This window comes from Petaurus breviceps, unplaced genomic scaffold, assembly GCF_028583685.1.
Source record: "Petaurus breviceps papuanus isolate PSGF00001 unplaced genomic scaffold, PetGlider_PUasm1.0 140, whole genome shotgun sequence".
Lineage (NCBI taxonomy): Eukaryota > Metazoa > Chordata > Mammalia > Diprotodontia > Petauridae > Petaurus > Petaurus breviceps.
The window spans coordinates 51646667-51666370 of NW_027185698.1; the positions used below are offsets into that span (position 1 = coordinate 51646667).

The window sequence follows — 19704 nt, forward strand, 5'->3', positions numbered from 1 at the left end:
GTGTGACCCTACATGATTCACTTAACTTCTCCAGGCCTCAGTTTCCTCATCTGTAAAATTTGGGGTTTAGAGTAGACAGCCATTAAGTTCCCTTTCCAGCACCAAATCTATAATGCCATGCAATACACATAAGGGAGCCAATAATGGAGGGACATCAGAAAGACCGATCTGGCTGATCTAAACTACATACATGGGAATGCATATAGACACACAAAGGTACATATATGTGTGTGTTTGTAGATATATATGTAGACACATATATGGGGGACTGGCCTTTTAAGCTATCTGGGGCACATTTTAGGCCAATTCTAACCCCCAAAAGAGAAGCAAGGCAAAACAACAAACTACTCATCTACAAAATCTCTGTGGTTGGTTTGTGCTTGTCCCACTTCAAAAGCTAGCAAAAACAGGAATGACATTGTTGTTTTTGTGGTCAATAAGCTGTACAAAACACATCACAACTACTTTTAACATAATTGTTCTCAGAGGGCACAAACCAACTCTCTCATGTAGAAAATGTCACATCAACCAAGCCAACACCATTTGGTTCCTAATGACTTAATGAGATTCATAGGGTGAATACATTCCAAGATGAAGACCCCTGTATAGTCTCCCTTTTATTTATGTTTGCCACAACATAAAGCAAGTCAGGACATAAACCAAGGGTAAAATAATACCATCCCAGAAGCAAAAGGAGGGAAAGGCTGTAGGCATAATGAATGCAGTTCTGCACTGAAATGACTTAATCAATGGTTTTAAGAGGCACTGCAAGGAACCACACTAAACTTAATGTCAGAAGACTCAATTCTAGGATCTAAACCATTTACTGACTACTCTATGACAATGTGAATTTGGGTGAGAGTTTCTTCTTTTGTAAAACAGAGATAATAATGTTATTACCTACCTCATATGATTGATACAAGAAAAACATTATACAAATGCATATATATGTTGTATAAAATATATATATATAATTTTATCTATGTGAATTTTATATAAGTTAAGATAAATCCAAGATATTATCTAAAACCTTTATAAATTTCCAACAACACAAAGGATATGATGTGGTCATGGTGTAACTGAAAAACAACTGAATATAGAATCTGAGGATCTTGTTGCAAATCTAAACTCTTAAATTTATGGCATGTGTGACCTTGGGCAAGTCATTTACCTTTTCTAGACTTCCATTTCCTTATCTGTGAAATAAGGAGACTGCAATACATGGTTTTTAGATCTCTTCCTTCTCTAAGTCTTATAAACTGCTATATTAGATGCCAGAGGAGCTACAAAGATAAATAATCCCTCATTGCTGACCTATTACAATCTAATAAGAGTAATAGGACACATCTATCTTCCACAAACTCCATTTTCTGCCAACCCGGCAGGACAGCTAAAGGGATCCAAGACATCCTGGATTCCTGAAGGGAGATGCCAGCAAAGCTCAAAACTTGGTTTTTTGATAGAAAGGCTTCAAGCCAACAATAGATGTACACTCTGACATCTGAATACCAACCCAGAGAAAGGCAAAAACAAACAAACAAAAACACACACAACTTAGCCCCGGAAGGTTCCCGAGTCAATCAAAATTGTTAGGCTACTGAAACCATCACATTATTTAAATCATAGAGGGTAGTATTTTGGCAAAGGAAATATCCAGATAGATCAAGGCTTGGATTCTTTGAAATACTAAAATACTGTAAAGCTATGTGGGTCTCAATGCTTCAGGAGTATGTCATTTCAGCAATGTAGGTACATCTTTCCACTGATGCAGATATCAAGCTATGTATAATTTAGCAGATGCTCTGAGTTTGGCTGAAAAATTCATCCCTTTGCAGCAAGTCCACAGATGAAGCATTCCAAGCTTATTGGATTCATTTTGGGACAAAAAATGAACACATAACCTTTCACCAGATTTGAGGCCCTTCTAACCTGGATGGACTGGCCAGAGCTTGGGCTCTACTGGCATAAACTTAAAGAAGTTAGAATCATCTTCATACCACAATGAGGTTCACTGGCCCAAAATAGTAGACAAGACCTGACAGTAAACTGGACTTAGCCAAGAAGGTTAGGTAATGTCAGCCAAAGACTAGTCCCAACATCTCGGCAAGAATCAAAGTGATAATAAAAGATAGCAATAACTGAAAGATATGTCCACCTCCTGTGCTGACCACTTTCCTGATGATGTCTTCAAAGACTGTACTGTTCTTGTAAATGCCCCTATTTTACACACGTGCACACACACCACTGCCCCTACCACCATCCCCAACCCCTGTGACTTTCTCACTAGCAAGCATATATAAATAAATGTAATACAAATTAGTTTTATTATATTATTACAATATAAGTTTTAAAGTTATATATACATATATAATTTCTGTATACTATATACATATGTATCGTATGTAAGATGAGAGAAAGAATGCTTCCAGCTGAGGGAGCTAGGAAACCTCAAAAAGAAATGTCATTTCAGTGGAATCAGCGGATGTCAGAGCTGAGGGATATTAAATAATAGTATATCACTTAAACATTTGTAAAGTCCTTCCTCAACCTCCCGCAACCTGAAAGGCAGGTAGTATCAGTATGATTTTACCCAATCTACAAATGGGGAAACTAAGGCTCAGAAAAGGTAAAATAATTTGTCCAAGGTCAGGACAGAAAGTAAGGTATCCAAAACTCAAAAGCAGCTCTCTTTACTCCTAGTATGGGGCTTATTCTGGATCATCAGGCTGCAAAGCTCAGATAGTTCTTCCCTCTCATTTTACAGATAAGAAAACCCCAGCCTGGAGGATAAAATTAATTCCTTAGGGCTACTTAGTGGCAGTGCTAAAACGAGATCCCAGGTCTGCTGATCAGCAGATCTGTGCTCAAATACCTTATGCTATTTCTTCTATAAAAAGGCAAAAATTGCAAAATTGTACCCTTTCCTCCTCTACTCCCATTTAAGCCAATAAATTTTTTTTTTAATTCGGTAAGTTTTCTGTTTCTACTCTGACTTCAGGATTTGGGGAAGTGGGATGGAAGGGAAATCATGTTAGGAGATTAAGGACCTGCATTCCTATAGCCCTAGAAGACAAGCCGGCTAGTTCTCTGTGGAACTTCAACTGGGGTCTTCTATGACCTTTCCGCTTTTCTCCGTGTTCTGCATTGGACCTTCTCACCTTTTCTTCTGAAGTGAGATTTTATGTAACAGGCAAACAATTCACCTGCCAGACTTCTGTGGTTGTCTTGTCCTCAACTGCAGAGGGCGCAGCGAAGCCTTTGGGACCCGGATCAGAGGCAAGAGGAGGCTGTGACCAGCCCGCGGAAAAGGATCTTAGCCAATTCCGCCAGATTCAGGACTCCTCCAGCCTCCGACTCTCACTCCCTCAAGTGGCTCGGATAATGTCGCATCTAAACACGCTGCTGAATGCATCTTGGGACTGGAAAGGGAGGGCTAGGCAAGAGACCTTGCCTTTTAGTAGAATTCTCTCCTTAAAACTTTCTGCTACTGTGTTAGTGCATCCCTTCCAGGAGTGACAGAGGATCAGTCCTTACTTGCCGAGTCCCTTTATTCAGGGACCTCTTTTTAAGACGGTGTTCCCTCCCCACTCAGAACTCTGCACCCAACCAGGGGGGGCCTAGAAGGCCGGCATTCCTCTCACTAGGTGCAGCCCCTGCTCCCTTTTTCAAGGGAGCTTTTCCGAAGCTGGTTTCTCCCCTCCCGGGATAATACCTTCCTCCCACCTCCCCCATTTTCTGGGAATACCTGCTAGGCAGAGGAATGATGGAGTCGGGCTAACTAGAGACCCAGGTTGAGAGATGGTGTCAAAAGAAGGCAGGGGGACCTTGATTTATCGCCTGCAGTCCCCCAACTGACTCCAGGAAATGGGCTTATCTTTGCCGGGACTCTAGATCTGACCAAGGGCCTGACAGGTGACTCCTCTTCCAGTCAGCTTTGCAGGCCTCGAAGCTAAAGATTTTTCCCACAAAGAGGAAGCACGGGGACGCCCCCACCGGGTATTTAGCTCAATCCCACGGGCTTTACCTCGCCCGGCTCCAGACACAGGTGGGGAAAGGTCCCAGGTGAACCTGCCAAAGGCCAGGTAGTTAGAATGAAAAAATACAAGCGCCCTCACCCGGGAAGTCGCCGAACCAGCAGCCGAAAGAAAACGTGCGGGGTGGGAATCCCAGCTTTTTCCTCTGGGGTTTCTAAGAGCCTGCTCCAGCCCTGCCCCGCCTCTGCCCTAGCAAGCACACCTGCGCTGAGGGATTAGGGATGGAGGAAAAAGGGTAGCCAAGGCAGAACCCCTACCCTCCACGCCCGGGCCCTAGCGCCCTTTCCTGCTTGTCCTAAAACCCTAGACTCAGCTCACCCAGAGCCCGCGGCTGCAGAAGTAGCGGAAGGCGAGAGGAAGCCGGGCTGCCCCGACGTCTCAGCTCACTCCACCCGGAGCACCACGCCTGGGGTGAAGTGGCAGACAAACGCCTTTGCCGCTAACCCCCTACTGCCCCAGAGCAGACGCGGAAGCCCTTTCCAAGTTCTCAAACTAGGAGAAGAAAACAATAAAAGACCCTTTGCAGACGTTCCGGGCACTGGAGGCGAACCTTCAGAACTTCTCGAGCCGGCTCCCAGTCTCCCCCAAGGGGCCAGGAGCCACCCGCCCCGAGGGTGGCTCGCGATAGGGTAGCCCGGCCAAGTGGCCGGGGTTGGGGTGACCTCAGCCCCGGCTCATAGACGACTTACCCCGGTAACTGTTGCCCGGCTTGTAAAATTCTGGGTCCCCTTCCACCCGGAGGCTGAACTCATTGTATCCCTCCCGGCGGGTGCCTTGGGCACGCAAGATGCGGCTGCAGTAGCCTTCGGACTTGAGGACTTTGTCCAGGGTCTCATCTGGGAACGCCAGCACCGTGAGGGCGAGCGCCAGGGGGAGAAGCGCCCAAGGAAAGGGTGAAGAAGAAAGTCCCATCTTCTCAGGAGCTCCACAACTTTCTGCTCCTAGCCCTCGCCGCCGCTGTGGAAATGCCCCCTGAAGAAAGCCGGGCAGAGGGGAGGCGACTGAACAGGGCAGCGGCTCGTCAGCTCCAGCCTTGGAGGAAGGAGCTCCCCCGCCCCCAGGGAGCAGAGACCCCGAGAGGGGCGAGAAACCGTGAAGAGGAGTCGAGAAGGGGGAGGAAAAGGAGGAAGAAACAAAGAGAGGGAGCGAGCTGCGGGCCAGCGAGGGAATGTTCCCTGCTCTCTAATCAGCTGCCGCCGGCTTGAGCGAGCTAGCGAGGGAGCGGAGGGGGGAGGGAGGCGGAGGCAGGAGGGCTGATTTTGCCCAGATCCCCAAGTGAAGCGCTGTTTTCTTTCAGAGCTAGTGATTAGCAGTTGTAATGTTTACTCTGCCCGGCGGTATTCCCAAGGTTTGGTGAAATAACAGAGCGCAGGAAGACGCTGCTGCCGCTGCTGCCTCCGCTGCCTGTCTCCTAGACATCCAGCCAGGCTTAAGCCACGCTCACCATGTGAGCTAGGCTGACAGCATCGAAATTCATCCCTCGCCTTCCGGCCAAAGTCTGGTCACTGTGCGCCAACTGGACGGGATAGAGGGGGAGGGGAAGGGAGGAGAGGCCAGAATTTTAAAAGGTGTTGGGGGGCAGGGTTGTAGCTGTTCTGGTCGTTCTAAAAGTTCAAAGAAGGGCCTGCTTTTCTTCTCAGTTGTGGGTAATCATTATCTTTAGACTCGTTCTCTCTTTTCCTTCCTCAATGCCCCACCCTCCGGCCAAATACTGATGGGGCCAGAATGCCGGGCTGTTGAGGCAGATTCCCTGCTTCGGGGAGGGGTGAGGAGCGGCTTTAACTTTGACGCTGCCTTGCCAGGGCCTTTTTGCTGGGCCAATGGCTGGAAAGGTGCCAGTTAGCGGAACGCTGGGCATCAGAAGGAAGGAGATTGATCTCCTCTCTCCTCCCATTTCCCTAAATAGAGGAACCTGGTGGATCAACACTGAGAGCCGACATTCTTATGGTCTTAAAGATCTGCAAAAGTACTTTTTTCATACTTTATGCAAACTTGGCCCAAGTTTGCCATAGTTAATAAGTGTGGTGAGCATGATTTAGACTCGGATCTGGCCCAGCACCCTTGCCACTCAGTCCCCTAACTCGAATCTTTCTACACATCCAATACAGGCACTCTTCCTCTGCTCGCTTATCCCTCTTATTAAACTCTGGGGGTGAAATTAGGGGACCTTGTGAGACAAGATGATCCACAACTGTGGGTGTCAGATGCCTTCGTGCTGCCCCCTGGCTTCTCAGATCTCCTACTACACCTGGATCCTCCATGGGTTTCTGTGCCCATACTTATCCTGTCCTTTCTCAAACATAGTTAATCTCTCCTTCTATCTAGCACCCATTCATTCTAAAGTCTACCATACTATTCCATTTCTTGATCACCTCTACTCTTCATTTCAGCTACAGTCTTATCTTTTTCCTTGCCAAATGTCTTGAGTGAGGGGACTATATATCTTTTATTTGACAGCCAATTAAGCTAGCATCTTGCCTTAGGCTTGGATGATAAATTTTCTGGGTCACCTTTGAATCTGTCTTGGAGACCTTACCCTTTTGAAAGATATTTCACTTCTTTATAAAGTTGTAATTAACTGGAGCAAAGGTTGGGAGGTGAGGCATTCTCCCAGGGCTCCACTATTCCATGAGGAGAGCTGTTCCCTTACTGAGAAGGGGCGCTACCTTCCCATGGTGACCACACTCCCCTGTACCTAATCTGGAAGCATGAGCTGCCCTGTGAGGCAATCACAGTCAACCTCCCCTCTCTCCTGGGATTCCCTTATTATAGTGCCTCTCTTTGCATCCAACACCTATAAGTGCCAAAGTCCAACTGAATCCACAATTGAACTTTCCTCTATTATCAATGATACTCCCCTATCACTCATCTCTATACCCAGAGTTAACATATTCCTGATTATGGCTGCTACTTTCTAAACCTTCATTCTATTCCAATTCTAAGCATCAAATCCCCTGACCTTGTTTCCAGAACTGACTTAACATCCTGGGTCCAAACATCTGCCATGCCCCATTCTTTCCCTTACCCCCTTTTCTGACACCTTCACAGTAATTGTATATCTGAGTACAAAATCCACTGTTTCTTTCCATTATTCCCATACCACAAATATGTGTTTATTGGGCTTTATTAAAAAAGAAAAAGAGATAATATAAATTCATAAATAATATACCTGAAGAAGATTGTTAAAAGTACATGTATATACACACGTTGGGTTACATAGTACCTAAGCTTCCTAGGCCTATTCATAATCTTTTTTTGGTTAGCAATCCTTGTCATAATTTTGAGGTTCTGGCCCTTACCAGACCCCTAGGAAGAAATAGTTCTTAGTGTCCCAGAACACCCATACATAAATTTTGGATTCATCTATATGGTCAAAGTGAATCAAACTCATTTGACAGTTTCATAATCCTAGTCTCAGTCTCAGCCAATCAGGAATCCTCTTTATCATCTGACAGACTTCTGGGTTTTCTATCCCTGTTTTTAATCATTAGTTGTTCAATACTCCTCCCCCCTCCTCTGGCCCCTTTTCCCTCTCTCTCCCCCTTCTTCCTCTCTGTTCCTCTCTCCCCTTCCCTCCTTCCCCCCCCCTTCCCTCCTTGGAACTATAGAACTGGAAGGGGCTTTAAAAATAATCTCGTTCATTCACTCTTCTTGCATATCAAGAAAATTGTGCCTATAAGGGTTAAGTGGTGTGCCTAAGACCACATCATGGCAGAGTGCAATATCCCTGTGACTTAAAAATAGAATGCACTACCATCATGAAATTAAAAAGTCATACCATTCTGTCAATCTACTTTCTGTAACATTCTGTTCTAGGCACAAGGGAGATACAAATGTAATTAAGATGTGGTTTATATCCTCATGGAGTTTACCAGACTTAGGCCTTGATGGATGAATAGGATTTGGTTAGACACAGAAGAAAGGAAGAAGAAATGCTAGGAAAAGGAAGCATGCCCTGAAAAGAGAGTTTTATACCCTCCCAGGAAGAACATAGCCTTTTTCTGCTATGTTGAAGCCCTAAGGTAGAATGGCATGTGCAAAGGACAGTGCATTATACAGGATGGGATATGCTATACTATTATAGGTGTATATAGATTTAGATCTGGAAATAACCTTTGAGGTAATTTAATTCAATCCCCTCATTTTATAAATTAAGAAACTGAGGACCAAAGAGGTTAAATGACTTGTCAAAGCTCACACAGTCGGTGGTGAGATACCAGCGTGGGTTCTCTGAGTCCAAATCCAGTGCTCTTCACACTGAATGTGGACTGCTGAGCCTGACCTGATGAGGGCTTTGATAGAGTGGTTAGGATGATACTGTAAAAAAGGTTGAAACCTAGCCTATATTTTACCCTGATGTCACTGGGAAGCTACTATTGGCTTTTTAGCAGAAAAGTGACTTAATGAAATTACTACTTCAAAGGAAAATTGACTTGGCAGTCATATACTGTCATATACTAGAATAGGGATTGTAGGTAAGCTATTACATAGTTCTAGGTTGGAATTGATGCAGGTCTGGATGAGATGCTTGTAGGGAAAAAATAGCAGCCCAGTAGTGGATATGAGAGATGCCTTAAAGCTGGAAATAGGAAAACTTGGCAAAGTGAAGGATGAGGTAGTGGGTGGACTTAATTACTCCAAGATTTTGAACCTAGGAGAGTGAGATCAGTGATTCCATTGACATATATAAAGATGCTGATGAGTCTATTTTTGGACTTGAGTGCCATGCCATTCATTTCATCAGTCAACAAACATTTTTAAACACCTGCTTAGAACCTAGGTGTCTTCCTCAAGTCATTTCTCTCACCTCACCCCAAGCCAACCTATTGCCAAATCTTGTCAATTCTACCTCCACAGCATCTCATATACACCCCCTTCTCTCCTCTGACACTGCCACCATCCCAATTCAGGCTCTTATCACCTCACACCTGGTCTAAGGCAATAGCTTTCTGCTTGTTCTCCCTGTCCTATCCATCCTCTACTCAGCTACCAAATTTATATTCCTGACGTGCAGGACTGAACCTGCCCCTCCATGATCAAATAAAAAATCCCCTGGTTGGCTTTTGAAGCCATTCATAACCTAGCTTTCCAGTCTTCTCATATTTTCCTCTCTCCAAGTACTTTATGATCCAGTGAACCTGGCCTCTTTACTGTTCTCTCACATCTTCTTCAGCTGAAGAATTCTCGATAGTGCTCTAATTGCAATGGGCACCTTCAAATGGGAGAGCACAGAACTGCCTGCACCCTCCTGAGTTGTGAATAATCTTTCCTTCCTCTGGCCTCCTGTAACACAATGTGTCTCACTTAGAATGTTTCCATTTTTATTCTGTGTGATACCTCTTGGGGAATTAGCCTGGTATAATGGGTAGTGTACAGGCCTTGGAGTCAGGAAGACCAGTGTTCAGATCCTCTGTCTGACATCTACCAGCTGGACACTTACACTTCAAGTGCCTCAGGCAGCTTTCTACTAAACCATAGGCAGTTTTAGTCTGCCCTGTTGGAAGGAGTTCCCCACACTGATGAAATTAAATTAATGGTTATAACACATTTAGAAATAGTTATGTATAAAACATATTTACATTTTAGTAATAGCATATTTGTTAGTGTGCCATATTTCCCCTGATAAACTCATATTTAATAGAAAGATGGCATTTCTTCCATTCTACCCCCAGAAAAATAGTGCTAATATCCAAGCATCTCCTTCTCAAGAGTTGTGATATCCTAGAAAGAGGTCCACATTGGGAGTCATGAAATATTGCTTCAAGTCCTGACTTTGCCCCCCCCCCAAAAAAAAAGTACTGACCTTGAAATCAGAAGGCTCACATTCAATTTCCAGCTCTGCCAGTAGCTGGGCAACCCCAAGCAATTTATTCAACATTTCTGTGCTTCAGTTTTCCCTTAAATGCCTATTTGGCATATTGGATAAAGTATTGGGTTTAGAGTCACAAAGACATTGGTTAGAATCCTTACTTTGAGTCTTATTACCTTTGTGACCCTGGATACATCATTTCATTTTTCTGAGCCTCAGTTACCTCATTTGTAAAATGGGAATAACAATACCCAAAAACAAATACTTGTTATTAGATTTGAATGAGATAATACATTAAAGTACTTTATAAATTTTAAAGCAAAATCAAAACTTTAAATATCAGTTATTATTAGGATGTGGATTCTAACTCCTATAGTTCAGCTGTTCGATCTAATTTTGACATTCATATATTGAATTAATATTTAAGTTTATGTGTATCTTTTTTATCATAAAGAATGCAATTCAAGGCGGCCAGGTAGCACATCGAGTAAGATCACCGGCTCCAGTGTCGGGATGACCTGGGGATCGAATCCAGGCTCAGACACTTAGCACCCACCCAGAAATAACTGGCCGTGTAACCTTGAGCAAGTTACTTAACCCCGATTGCTTAAAAAAAAAAGAATGCAATTCATTTTCTGTTTATTTCCTCCTCAAATAGTATCGTCTATTATACGGCATGTAAGAATCTTCCAATTATATAATCAAAATGAAATCTAAAATCAGTAGGGGGTTGCTGTGAAAAATCAGTTTACCAGGGCTGATGATTTTCACCATTATAATATGTAGATAAGTAAAACTCAGAAAAGTATCCAGGAAATAAAAGTAGCTAGGGAAAAAAGTCTCCTTTTCATCAGTTGAAGGAAGATTTTATACTTTCTTGGGCGAATCTTCCTTGTGGTGAAGAAAATAAGATGAGATTTTAGAAAAGAGCCCAAGAGGTGGATGAAGAAATTCTAAGCCATCTAAATCTAGAGAGAGAGAGAGAGAGAAAGAGAGAGACAGAGACAGAGACAGAGAGAGAGAGGGAGGGAGGGAGAACAGGAGAACAAGAATGAACAAGTTTGGGTTTGGTTTGGTTTGGTTTTTACTGGAAACTTCAGGAGGAAGGAGCATCTGATTAGAAAGAGAAAAACAGAGAAGAAGGCTGGGACGGGTGAGAATCTTGTTTGTCTTGTACAGCAGCCATGAAGAAAATCTTCCAATGGAAATAACTCATTTGTCAACTGGGAGATCATTTCTGAGGGGTTCTGAGACCTTGTTTACTCATCGTTCTATGGCTTATGACACTAACCAGTGGAGTAAGCATAGAGAGAAGTGGTAAAAAGAAGTGGAGGTGATAGACTCAGGATAGATGGAGTCATGAATATTGAATCAGATGTTTTGAAGGACTGGGTCTGTGGCCATCTAATCTTGAATCATATGATCATAGATATAGATCAGGAAGAGATCTCAGAGACTTCTCATACAACTACCTCACTTTAATGATGTCAAAACAGAGGCCAAGAGAGGTTAAATAACTTTCTGAGGCCACTCAGGTAGTAAGTAGCTAGGCCAAGCAGCAAATCTGGGTGCTCAATAACTCTTAATCTGGCATTCTTTCCACAGCTCCTTTACAATATCCTTTGCAAATGGTAGAATTTATAAAATGCCTGACTAAAATCTAAGTGTATTAGATCTATAGGATTCACTTGTTTTATGAACATAGAAACCTTGTTAAGAAAAAAAATTATGGAAATTAGTCTGACCTTTTTCTGATGAAGTTATATTGGCTTTTAGAGATCTCCCTTCCCTAAATGGGCACAAACCATCTCCTTTAGCAAGTTCTAAGCTTTTAAAGAATAGCTATTTATAAGCAATTGGATCACCAGTTTATTAGAACAAAGATAAATAAAAAAATAAAACAAGAAAATATAGCATGCAAATTACATAATTGCAATCTTGCCTTTTTCCACAAGCTATTGGGGAAGGAAAAGGACTTGGATAACACAACAGACCTGAACATAGACTATCATCATTTCTTCAGGTGGGTTTAACTGATGAAAATTGGACACCATAATGAAGAGATCAAAAGAGCCTAGAAACCAGCTGAGCCAGTGAATTGAATATTGGAGATCCCTGCAAAACAAAAAGGAATGGCAGCCAAGGACAGCACTAGCTTCGAATATAAACTCATTTGTAAAACTTTATAGAAAAGGGCAATGGAAGATTATGAGTTACATCACCTCATAAAACAATGAAAAGCAATAGAGAGAAAAACAACTTTACAAACAACTTGGCAAGAGACCCAAACTAGTCAGAATATGCTGAGGGTATTCAAATTTAACATCCTTTGAAGTCTGAGTGCAAATTGAAGTATAATTTTTTTCACTTTATTTTTCTTGCATTTTTTTTTGCAACATGGCTAATATGGAAATATGTTTTGCATGACTACATGTATAATTGATATCATGTTGCTTGCCTTCTCAATGGATGAGGATGGAGCTAGAAGGAGAAAGAGAATTTGGAACTTAATTTTTTTAAAGAATGTTAAAAATAAACAATAAATTTGAGGGAAATATAAAGGAAAAAATCCTTCCGGCAAGGGTTAATCTCTCCATGAAGACAATGGGAGTTGTGTTTCTTTCTGACTTGGGAAGAGAAGGTGCTAGACTGGAGGAGTAGTGTTCCCCCTCCATCCAGTACAGTGAGAATTTTGAGAATCTCTACTGAGGGAGAGGAGAGTGGACAAGAGGAGATGGCAGAACTTTCTCTTAACACAGATCAGCATAAGACCATGGTGTCCAGTGGTAGTGTTATCTGTAGTTCCCTTCCTCACACCTAAGCCTCTATAGGAAACCCTGATAGTGACCTCTTAACAGACCTCTAAACACATAAGTAGAGAGGTATATTGTTAGGTTGTTGTTTTTTTTTAATCATGGGCATTTGCTCTGGCAGCTGAAACTGTAAGAGAAAAACAAATACTAAAAACTAGATATGCTTGATATGCTTATCCCTACCTTTTCTTACTCCATCAAAAGGTACCCATTTCTAAAGGTGTCCCTTTAAAAAATTGTTAAAGACTGCATTTGATGGATTTTATCTTATTTCTCATTAACACCTGTGGTTGACCCCATCTGTGAGGACTGGCCTATTTCTGAGCCATAGCTGACAGAAGAGACTTCATGTTTAACCACTGACTGACCCAACTATGTACCAATAAGTTCCTCTGTACTGAATAACTGACTTGGTCAATTATATTTTTAAGTAACAAATGCAAAATTCTCCTGATCATAATCCTAAAGCAAATCACTAATCTGCCTATGCAAAAGCTAAAAAACTTTCCTAATTACAATTTCCCTATACTCAATAAGAGAGTGTAGGGCTCAAGTCTAGATCATCCACTGATTTACCACTTCAAGGCTGCCCTCCTACTCAATTACTATGAATCTGTCTAGCAATGCTAAGGAGATATAAGGGCAGAGACCCAGAGAGCTAAGCTCTGGATGAGGGTACATGTCCTTAAGTATGTCTCTACTACCACTTGTGCTGCCCTTGGGACCGTAGGGCTGGGAAGCCCAACACTTGCATGCCCATGAAAAATAAACTTCCTAGGTCCTGATCCTTTGAGAACTTAATATTCCTTGTCAGTACCTCACTCATGATCTCTTCATACTGTTCTTATATTTCCTGATGTCTTTTTGTTCCTAGCATGAGGGGGTGGGGTAGCCATTGAAACCATACAGGAAAGAGTGACAATTCCTAGCACAGGGAAGGGATCTCAGCCCATTGTTAGAGAGATTTTACTTTCTGAGGGTAAAATGAGCCATTTCATAACTACACTTTTGAGAGTAATGTTACTATGACCTTGGGTCATTTTAAAATTTGGGTAGATTTTAAAATCAGATACTAGCCTAACATAATGACTAGGGGTTATACCAAGATGAAACTGGAAGGACAACAAATAAATTGAAAACATAAATGATATCTCAAGATTTCTTTAACAAAATTTTCTCCACCGATGACAATGGATCCACCATATTTGGACTCTAACATCACAGTATCCAATAACTATAAGAGGAAGTAGAAATGGCACTAAATCTTATACCACCAAAGAGGTCAAAAGAAGAGGAAAAGGTCTTATGTGTACAAAAATACTTATAGTAGCTCCTTTTTGTAGTACCATAGAACTGAAAATTAAGTGGATACCCATGGGGGGAGTGCCTGAAAATTTATGAAATATGAATGGAATATAATATTTTGCTCATTCAACATTATTTAAATAAATATTTAGTGCCTACTGTGTGCCAGGAACTGTGCTAAGGACTGGGAAAACAAAAAGATAAAATTCCCTGTCTTTAAGTAGCTTACAATCTAGTAAGGAGATAACATGAATATAAATATATATGAAACAAGCTATACGCAAGATAGATAGGAAATAGCAGAGAGAAGGCACTAGAATTAAAAGAAATTGGGAAAGACTTCCTATAAAAGATGGGATTTGGGCTACTAAGAAATAATAAGTTTTAGAAAAACTTTAGGAAAACTTCCATGAATTGTTGCAGACAGAAGTGAATAGACTGAGTGAATGAATGAAGGAAGGAAGCATTTATTAAGTACTTACCATGTGTAAAGCACTGTGCTAGGTTCTGGAGATGCAAATAGAAAAAGTCTCTGCTGAATTGGGGAAGCTAACACATATGGAAGGTTTCAAGCAGGAAGTCAAATGGAAAAGTCCCATGATCCTTAGGGTGCAGTAGTGAAACAGATATTAATGACTCTTCTTTTTTTTTTGCTTTTTTATTTTGGAGGGGGGAAGACAGGGCAACTGGAGTTAAGTGACTTGCCCAAGGTCACAGGGCTAGTTTTGTGTTAAGTGTCTGAGGCCGAATTTGAACTCAGGTCCTCCTGACTCCAGGACCAGTGCTCTGCACCACCTAGCCACCCCAATGACTTTTCTTTAATGTCATTTCCACTGAAAAAATTCTTTCAGTTTCTGAGGTTTAAATATTTGACAGTGAGGAGGTCTTTTGGTGGCAAGAACTTTCTTTTCTGGGTCTTCAGTAGCTGTGGCTGTAGCAACCTACAAGAGCAATTGTCGGGCCACATCTCCATAGGGGTTGCTTCCCAGATGATGTCTGGGGGCACTGGGGTAGAAGCATTGATATCCCAAAGATGTTCAGGTTTAGCATCTTCAGCTCTTCTCATCATGCTCTAAGGGAAGATGATGGTCAAGATGGCAGTGGTGGCTTGACTTACCTAGCTACTTTCTATCTCTCCCTCAGGGTGCCTCACTACTTCAGCTAATCTGGGTGGTTTTACTCTGTGTGTGGCAGTTTGTTGATAGAGGTGAGAATTAATGACCCATTCTCCATAGGAGTTAGTTCCCAGGATGATGGCTATGAGGGCTAGATTAGTAGCAGAAATGGTGGTATGGGATTCAGGGGTGCTGCCACTTCCAGGGTTTCTATGTGTATCTACCTCTTGGAGGCAAAATCAGGAAAACAACGTATCAAAAACATTTTAAAAGTAAAAACTTTTGAAAAACAAATTCTGATCACTGCAATGACCAATTGTGATTCCAGAAGACCAATGGTGAAGAATACTGCCCACATCCTGACAAAAAGAAATGGATTCAAGATTCTGAATGATATATACATTTGCAGACATTGCCAGCATGGGACATTGTTTTGTTTGATTTTGCACATTTGTTATGAATATATTTTTAAATTATTCTTCCAGTGGAGGTAGGGCAAGTAGAAGTGAGAAAAATGCTAAATAATTAAACATGTAATTTGATAGGAATGGTACTGAAAATATGTGAAGACCAGATGAACTCAACCAAGAATATACAGAAAAAATCTATACAGTAGACAACATAATTGTGAGGACATTGAAGAATCTGTCCTCAGGATGTTTGAAAGAAAAGAAGATACCAAGTGCTTAGGGGAAAAATCATAGATCTTATTATGTATGAGGAAAAAAAATACTAAGAAAATATCAATAACTACTGATCCATATGAATATTTTCACAGCTCTATAAAATTTTCATGAAAATTATTTACACTTATTTCAAGGGTATCCTTGATGAAGGAATAAGAAGAAAACTGGTAGATTTTTGGTAAATGATATTCTATAGCACACCACAACCTTATAATCACATAATTAGCTTAAAGATCCAAAGAATATGAGACCCCACTTTGTTTATTGTTTCGTGACTATAAAAAAGCATTTGAGACAGTGGAGCAAAATGTCACTTTAAAGGCTCTCCTCTCACAAAGGATATCCTCTACATGTATTAAAACCATATATGAAACATGCAAGTAGAGATAACTCTATGCAATGACCTTGTAATGATTAATGTCAAGTAAAACATGAAGCAGAAATACATCTGTCCCTGTAGGGTGTTTGCCACTGCTATAGAGCAGTGCTTCTTAAAGTCTCGACCCCATACAGGGTTTGTGAAAAAATTAACAACGGTAAAAGATTTCTGAATGTGCAGTGACCAAAAAATAATTAAAAATCAAACATGTAAGGTATCTGAGGTTTTACTAGCAGCACTTGCCCACGATGCATTGCACAACATCTCTGTAGCCATGGTTCTGAACACAAAGCATGAACACTTTGCACTGTCCAATGCCAAGGAAGCCTGCCCAATGGGAGAAGGGGTGGAAAAAAGTTTAAGAAGGCCTGCTATAGAGTATGTCCAACACTGATTCTTAATAGACTAAGGATTCTCTATAAATAGTGAAACCCTCACAATGCTCCTGTTTGCAAATTATATTTCATCGAGTCCCATAACTTTGTAAGGACTCAAATAAGATCTACCATCACCCAAAAGAATGATGTTTAAATCTTTTTGGCTTTCCAAGCTAAACAAAATGAAAAAACTCATTCCTATAGTCCAAAACATGATACATAGTTAAATGGCTAACCTATAGAGTTGGTCCATCAGCACAAATATCTTAGATACTATATATGGTTAATTAACTAGACCCAGAATTAAACAGAAGGAACTAAGCAGCCTGTGTTGCCTCTGGAAAACTGTACAGTGCTTTTGATGACCCCAATCTTCTCCCTAAAACAAAGGTTCAGCTTCTTAACATCATTGCTCTTTTGGTGATACTATATGCCTACAGGTCACAGAATATGACACTCTCCAAAGAATAAATGTGTGCATCATCCAAAGAGCAATGGAGAGATTCCTTGTGAGTTTGAGTAGGTTGCAACATAACTACTAGAAAACAAATGTTCTGTTAAAGTGGATAAATAATATTAGTGAGATATATGACCAGGAAAAGACATGTACTGTTCTTTTCCTGAGAATGAAGGATAACTCTGGAAAAACTCCTTGCTCTGATTGTGAATCCACACAATGTCAATTCTAAAGGAAGGTCTCTAGAGTAGTGATTAGATCCCCCTTTTTGGAAAATTTATATGATTGCATAGACAACAGGCACACAAATGAGAATATTTGGGTTAGTTGAGATCTGTGGGATGGAAGGTGCTACCCACATTTATGAGATCAGAAAACTATAAAAGCATTGGAGTAATTAAAGTTATCAGCCTAGAGTTAGCAACTTCATTCTCTTCCCATTTGTAAAATAACTGAACACTGCTTCAGTACCTTTTCTTTTCTTCAGTCTTTAAAAAAATCAGTGACCATGACCAAGTAATCACATGCAACAGGTTTTTTTTTAAAAAACATCAGTGACCATGACCAAGTAATCACATGCAACAGGTTTTTTTTGTACCTTAGACTATTCTTCATCCAGAATCCTACCTTTCCTTTCTCTAAACTCTTTGAAATGTGTTTTTTTTTATTTGAAATAGTATGTCAGACTATGGCACACTTTTCTGTCTTCCTCTATCATGTGACTCTCTTAGTCACATCCCCCTCAAAGTTCCCATCACTCTAATTCAGTAATGGGTTCTTTCTTGTTGTTCAGGATCAGATCAAGAATAGCAATTCTGCTTGCTTCTTACTCCCTCTTTTTAGACTGAAATAATCATTAAGGTAATTCAAGAATGTGTCAATTTCTGGTTTTTCTATATAACTCCAGTAGTTCTCTGGAAGACTAGTCTTCCATTGCTAGTATATGCCTCCCTACTATGTATGTGGGCTAATTCCCAAAGTCATTATCTCATCCCTCTGAGTAGTATAACTTAAGTTCTGATTTCATTGATCTTAGCCCAGATGTCCTCCACCCTAATAGCCTAACCCCCAAAGGTCCTGGATCTCCTCCCTTGATTATATTGCCTTAACATGTAATGCTGTTCTACCATTTGCTTTATTTATTCTGTTCCTTCTAAGTAAGAAAGGCATATTCTTTCAGAGTTGTAATCAAGTCATGACTATCATGCCACAAAGTTTTAGTAATACTTCTAAGGTCAACTCTGTCTCCTTGCTTTAGAGGATTCTAAATCACACTTTTTCTTACCAATATTTTTGCTCTTGAAAATAAGTGTAATAATAATAATAATAATAAGTGCATTTATATAGCACTTTAAGGTTTGAAAAATACAAATGTTATCTCATTTCAGTGGTCATACACATGTGGCATCATGATTTGTATTGTTGGCTCCCTTCTTAGTATCCTGTGAATTATCCATCCTCTCTTATGGTATTCTTCTTTATCTGTTGGATCCACTGCTTCCTGTGGTATCTGGCTTGGCAGATCTATATGGGCAGTTTTCTCTCCATCCATTTCCATTTATAACACTCTTGATCAGATTTGGAAGCTTCTAGGCAAGCACGTTTTTACCAACCCTTATTAGGTTGATGCACTTCATCCCTGGCCAACGGCCTATTGTTCCAGCGTTTTAAGACATGGTCAAGAATCTAAATCTCATTTTCAGATGCCACCTTTCTAGCCAGCTCTTAATTTTCCAAATCACATTTTTCTTCTGAAGTTCATTCTCAGAAGGTATCTACAATAAGATGAGAATACCACCTATGCCCTAAAGGAGATATTTAAATTTCCACTAAGAATTCATCTGATTAAATTTAATTAACCACTTTAATTCTCTTCTGCACTCCCTATGTGACTGCTGAACCATTATTGATGACCTTTGAAAGACCTTAGAGAGGGAAAGTAGTACCAGAGGACTGGAGAAGAACATATGCTATCCTGATTTTAAAAGGGTGAGAGGGAAAGGGAGGGGGAGTCTGCAAACTATAAGCCAGTGAGCTTGACTTCTAACCCTTAAAAAAATCTAGAACAAATTATTCAAGAGATTATTTGAGAGCAATGAAAGAGAGAAACCCCTCCTAGATCACTGCTTTGCATAACTCAATGAAACTAGGAGCTATGCCATTCAGGGTTACTCAAGAGAGACAGGTCATAGTGAAGAGTTCTGACCAAAGGTCACTGCAGAAGGAAATGGTAACCACTCTAGTACCTTTGCCAACAAAACCCCATGGACACAACATTGGAAGATGAACCCCTCAGGTGTGAAGGGCCTGCTGTGCTATGATCCACAGGGTCATGAAGAGTTGGATATAATTGAATGACTGAACAACAAAAACAGAGGGGGAAGCAGTGATTGCTAAAAATTAGTAGAATTTCACCAAGCTTGGCCCCAGAAAAGAACTGAATGTTTGGGGCATATCACATCTACTGACAAGTTAATGCATTGGTTAGCTGAAATACTTTTTTTTTCTCTCCTTTTTAATCTTTGTTACAAGGGATGAGTAACTAGGAAATGGAGGGTAGAGGAATGCATTCAGAAATTAGTGATACAAAAACAAAAGAAATAACTAAAATAAGATTATTTTTAAAGACTAGATCACATCAGACTAATTTCATTGCCTTATTTCCAAGGTAACAAGACAGGAGAAACCAGAGGGAGCCTGGAATAGCAGATCAAAATGTGGCCTTGGAG

General features: G+C 40.9%; 1 protein-coding gene across 1 annotated transcript in view; it reads right to left on the reverse strand.

Annotated features, from left to right (window-relative positions):
• SPON1 (spondin 1) overlaps positions 1-5605 on the reverse strand; it is a 414385-nt gene extending 408780 nt beyond the window's left edge. Inside the window, exon 1 of the mRNA XM_069072920.1 lies at positions 4724-5605. Within this exon, the coding sequence (XP_068929021.1) occupies positions 4724-4946 (223 nt within the window). The 5' untranslated portion in view covers positions 4947-5605. The remainder of the gene's footprint in view (positions 1-4723) is intronic.
• Positions 5606-19704: the final 14099 nt, after the last annotated feature.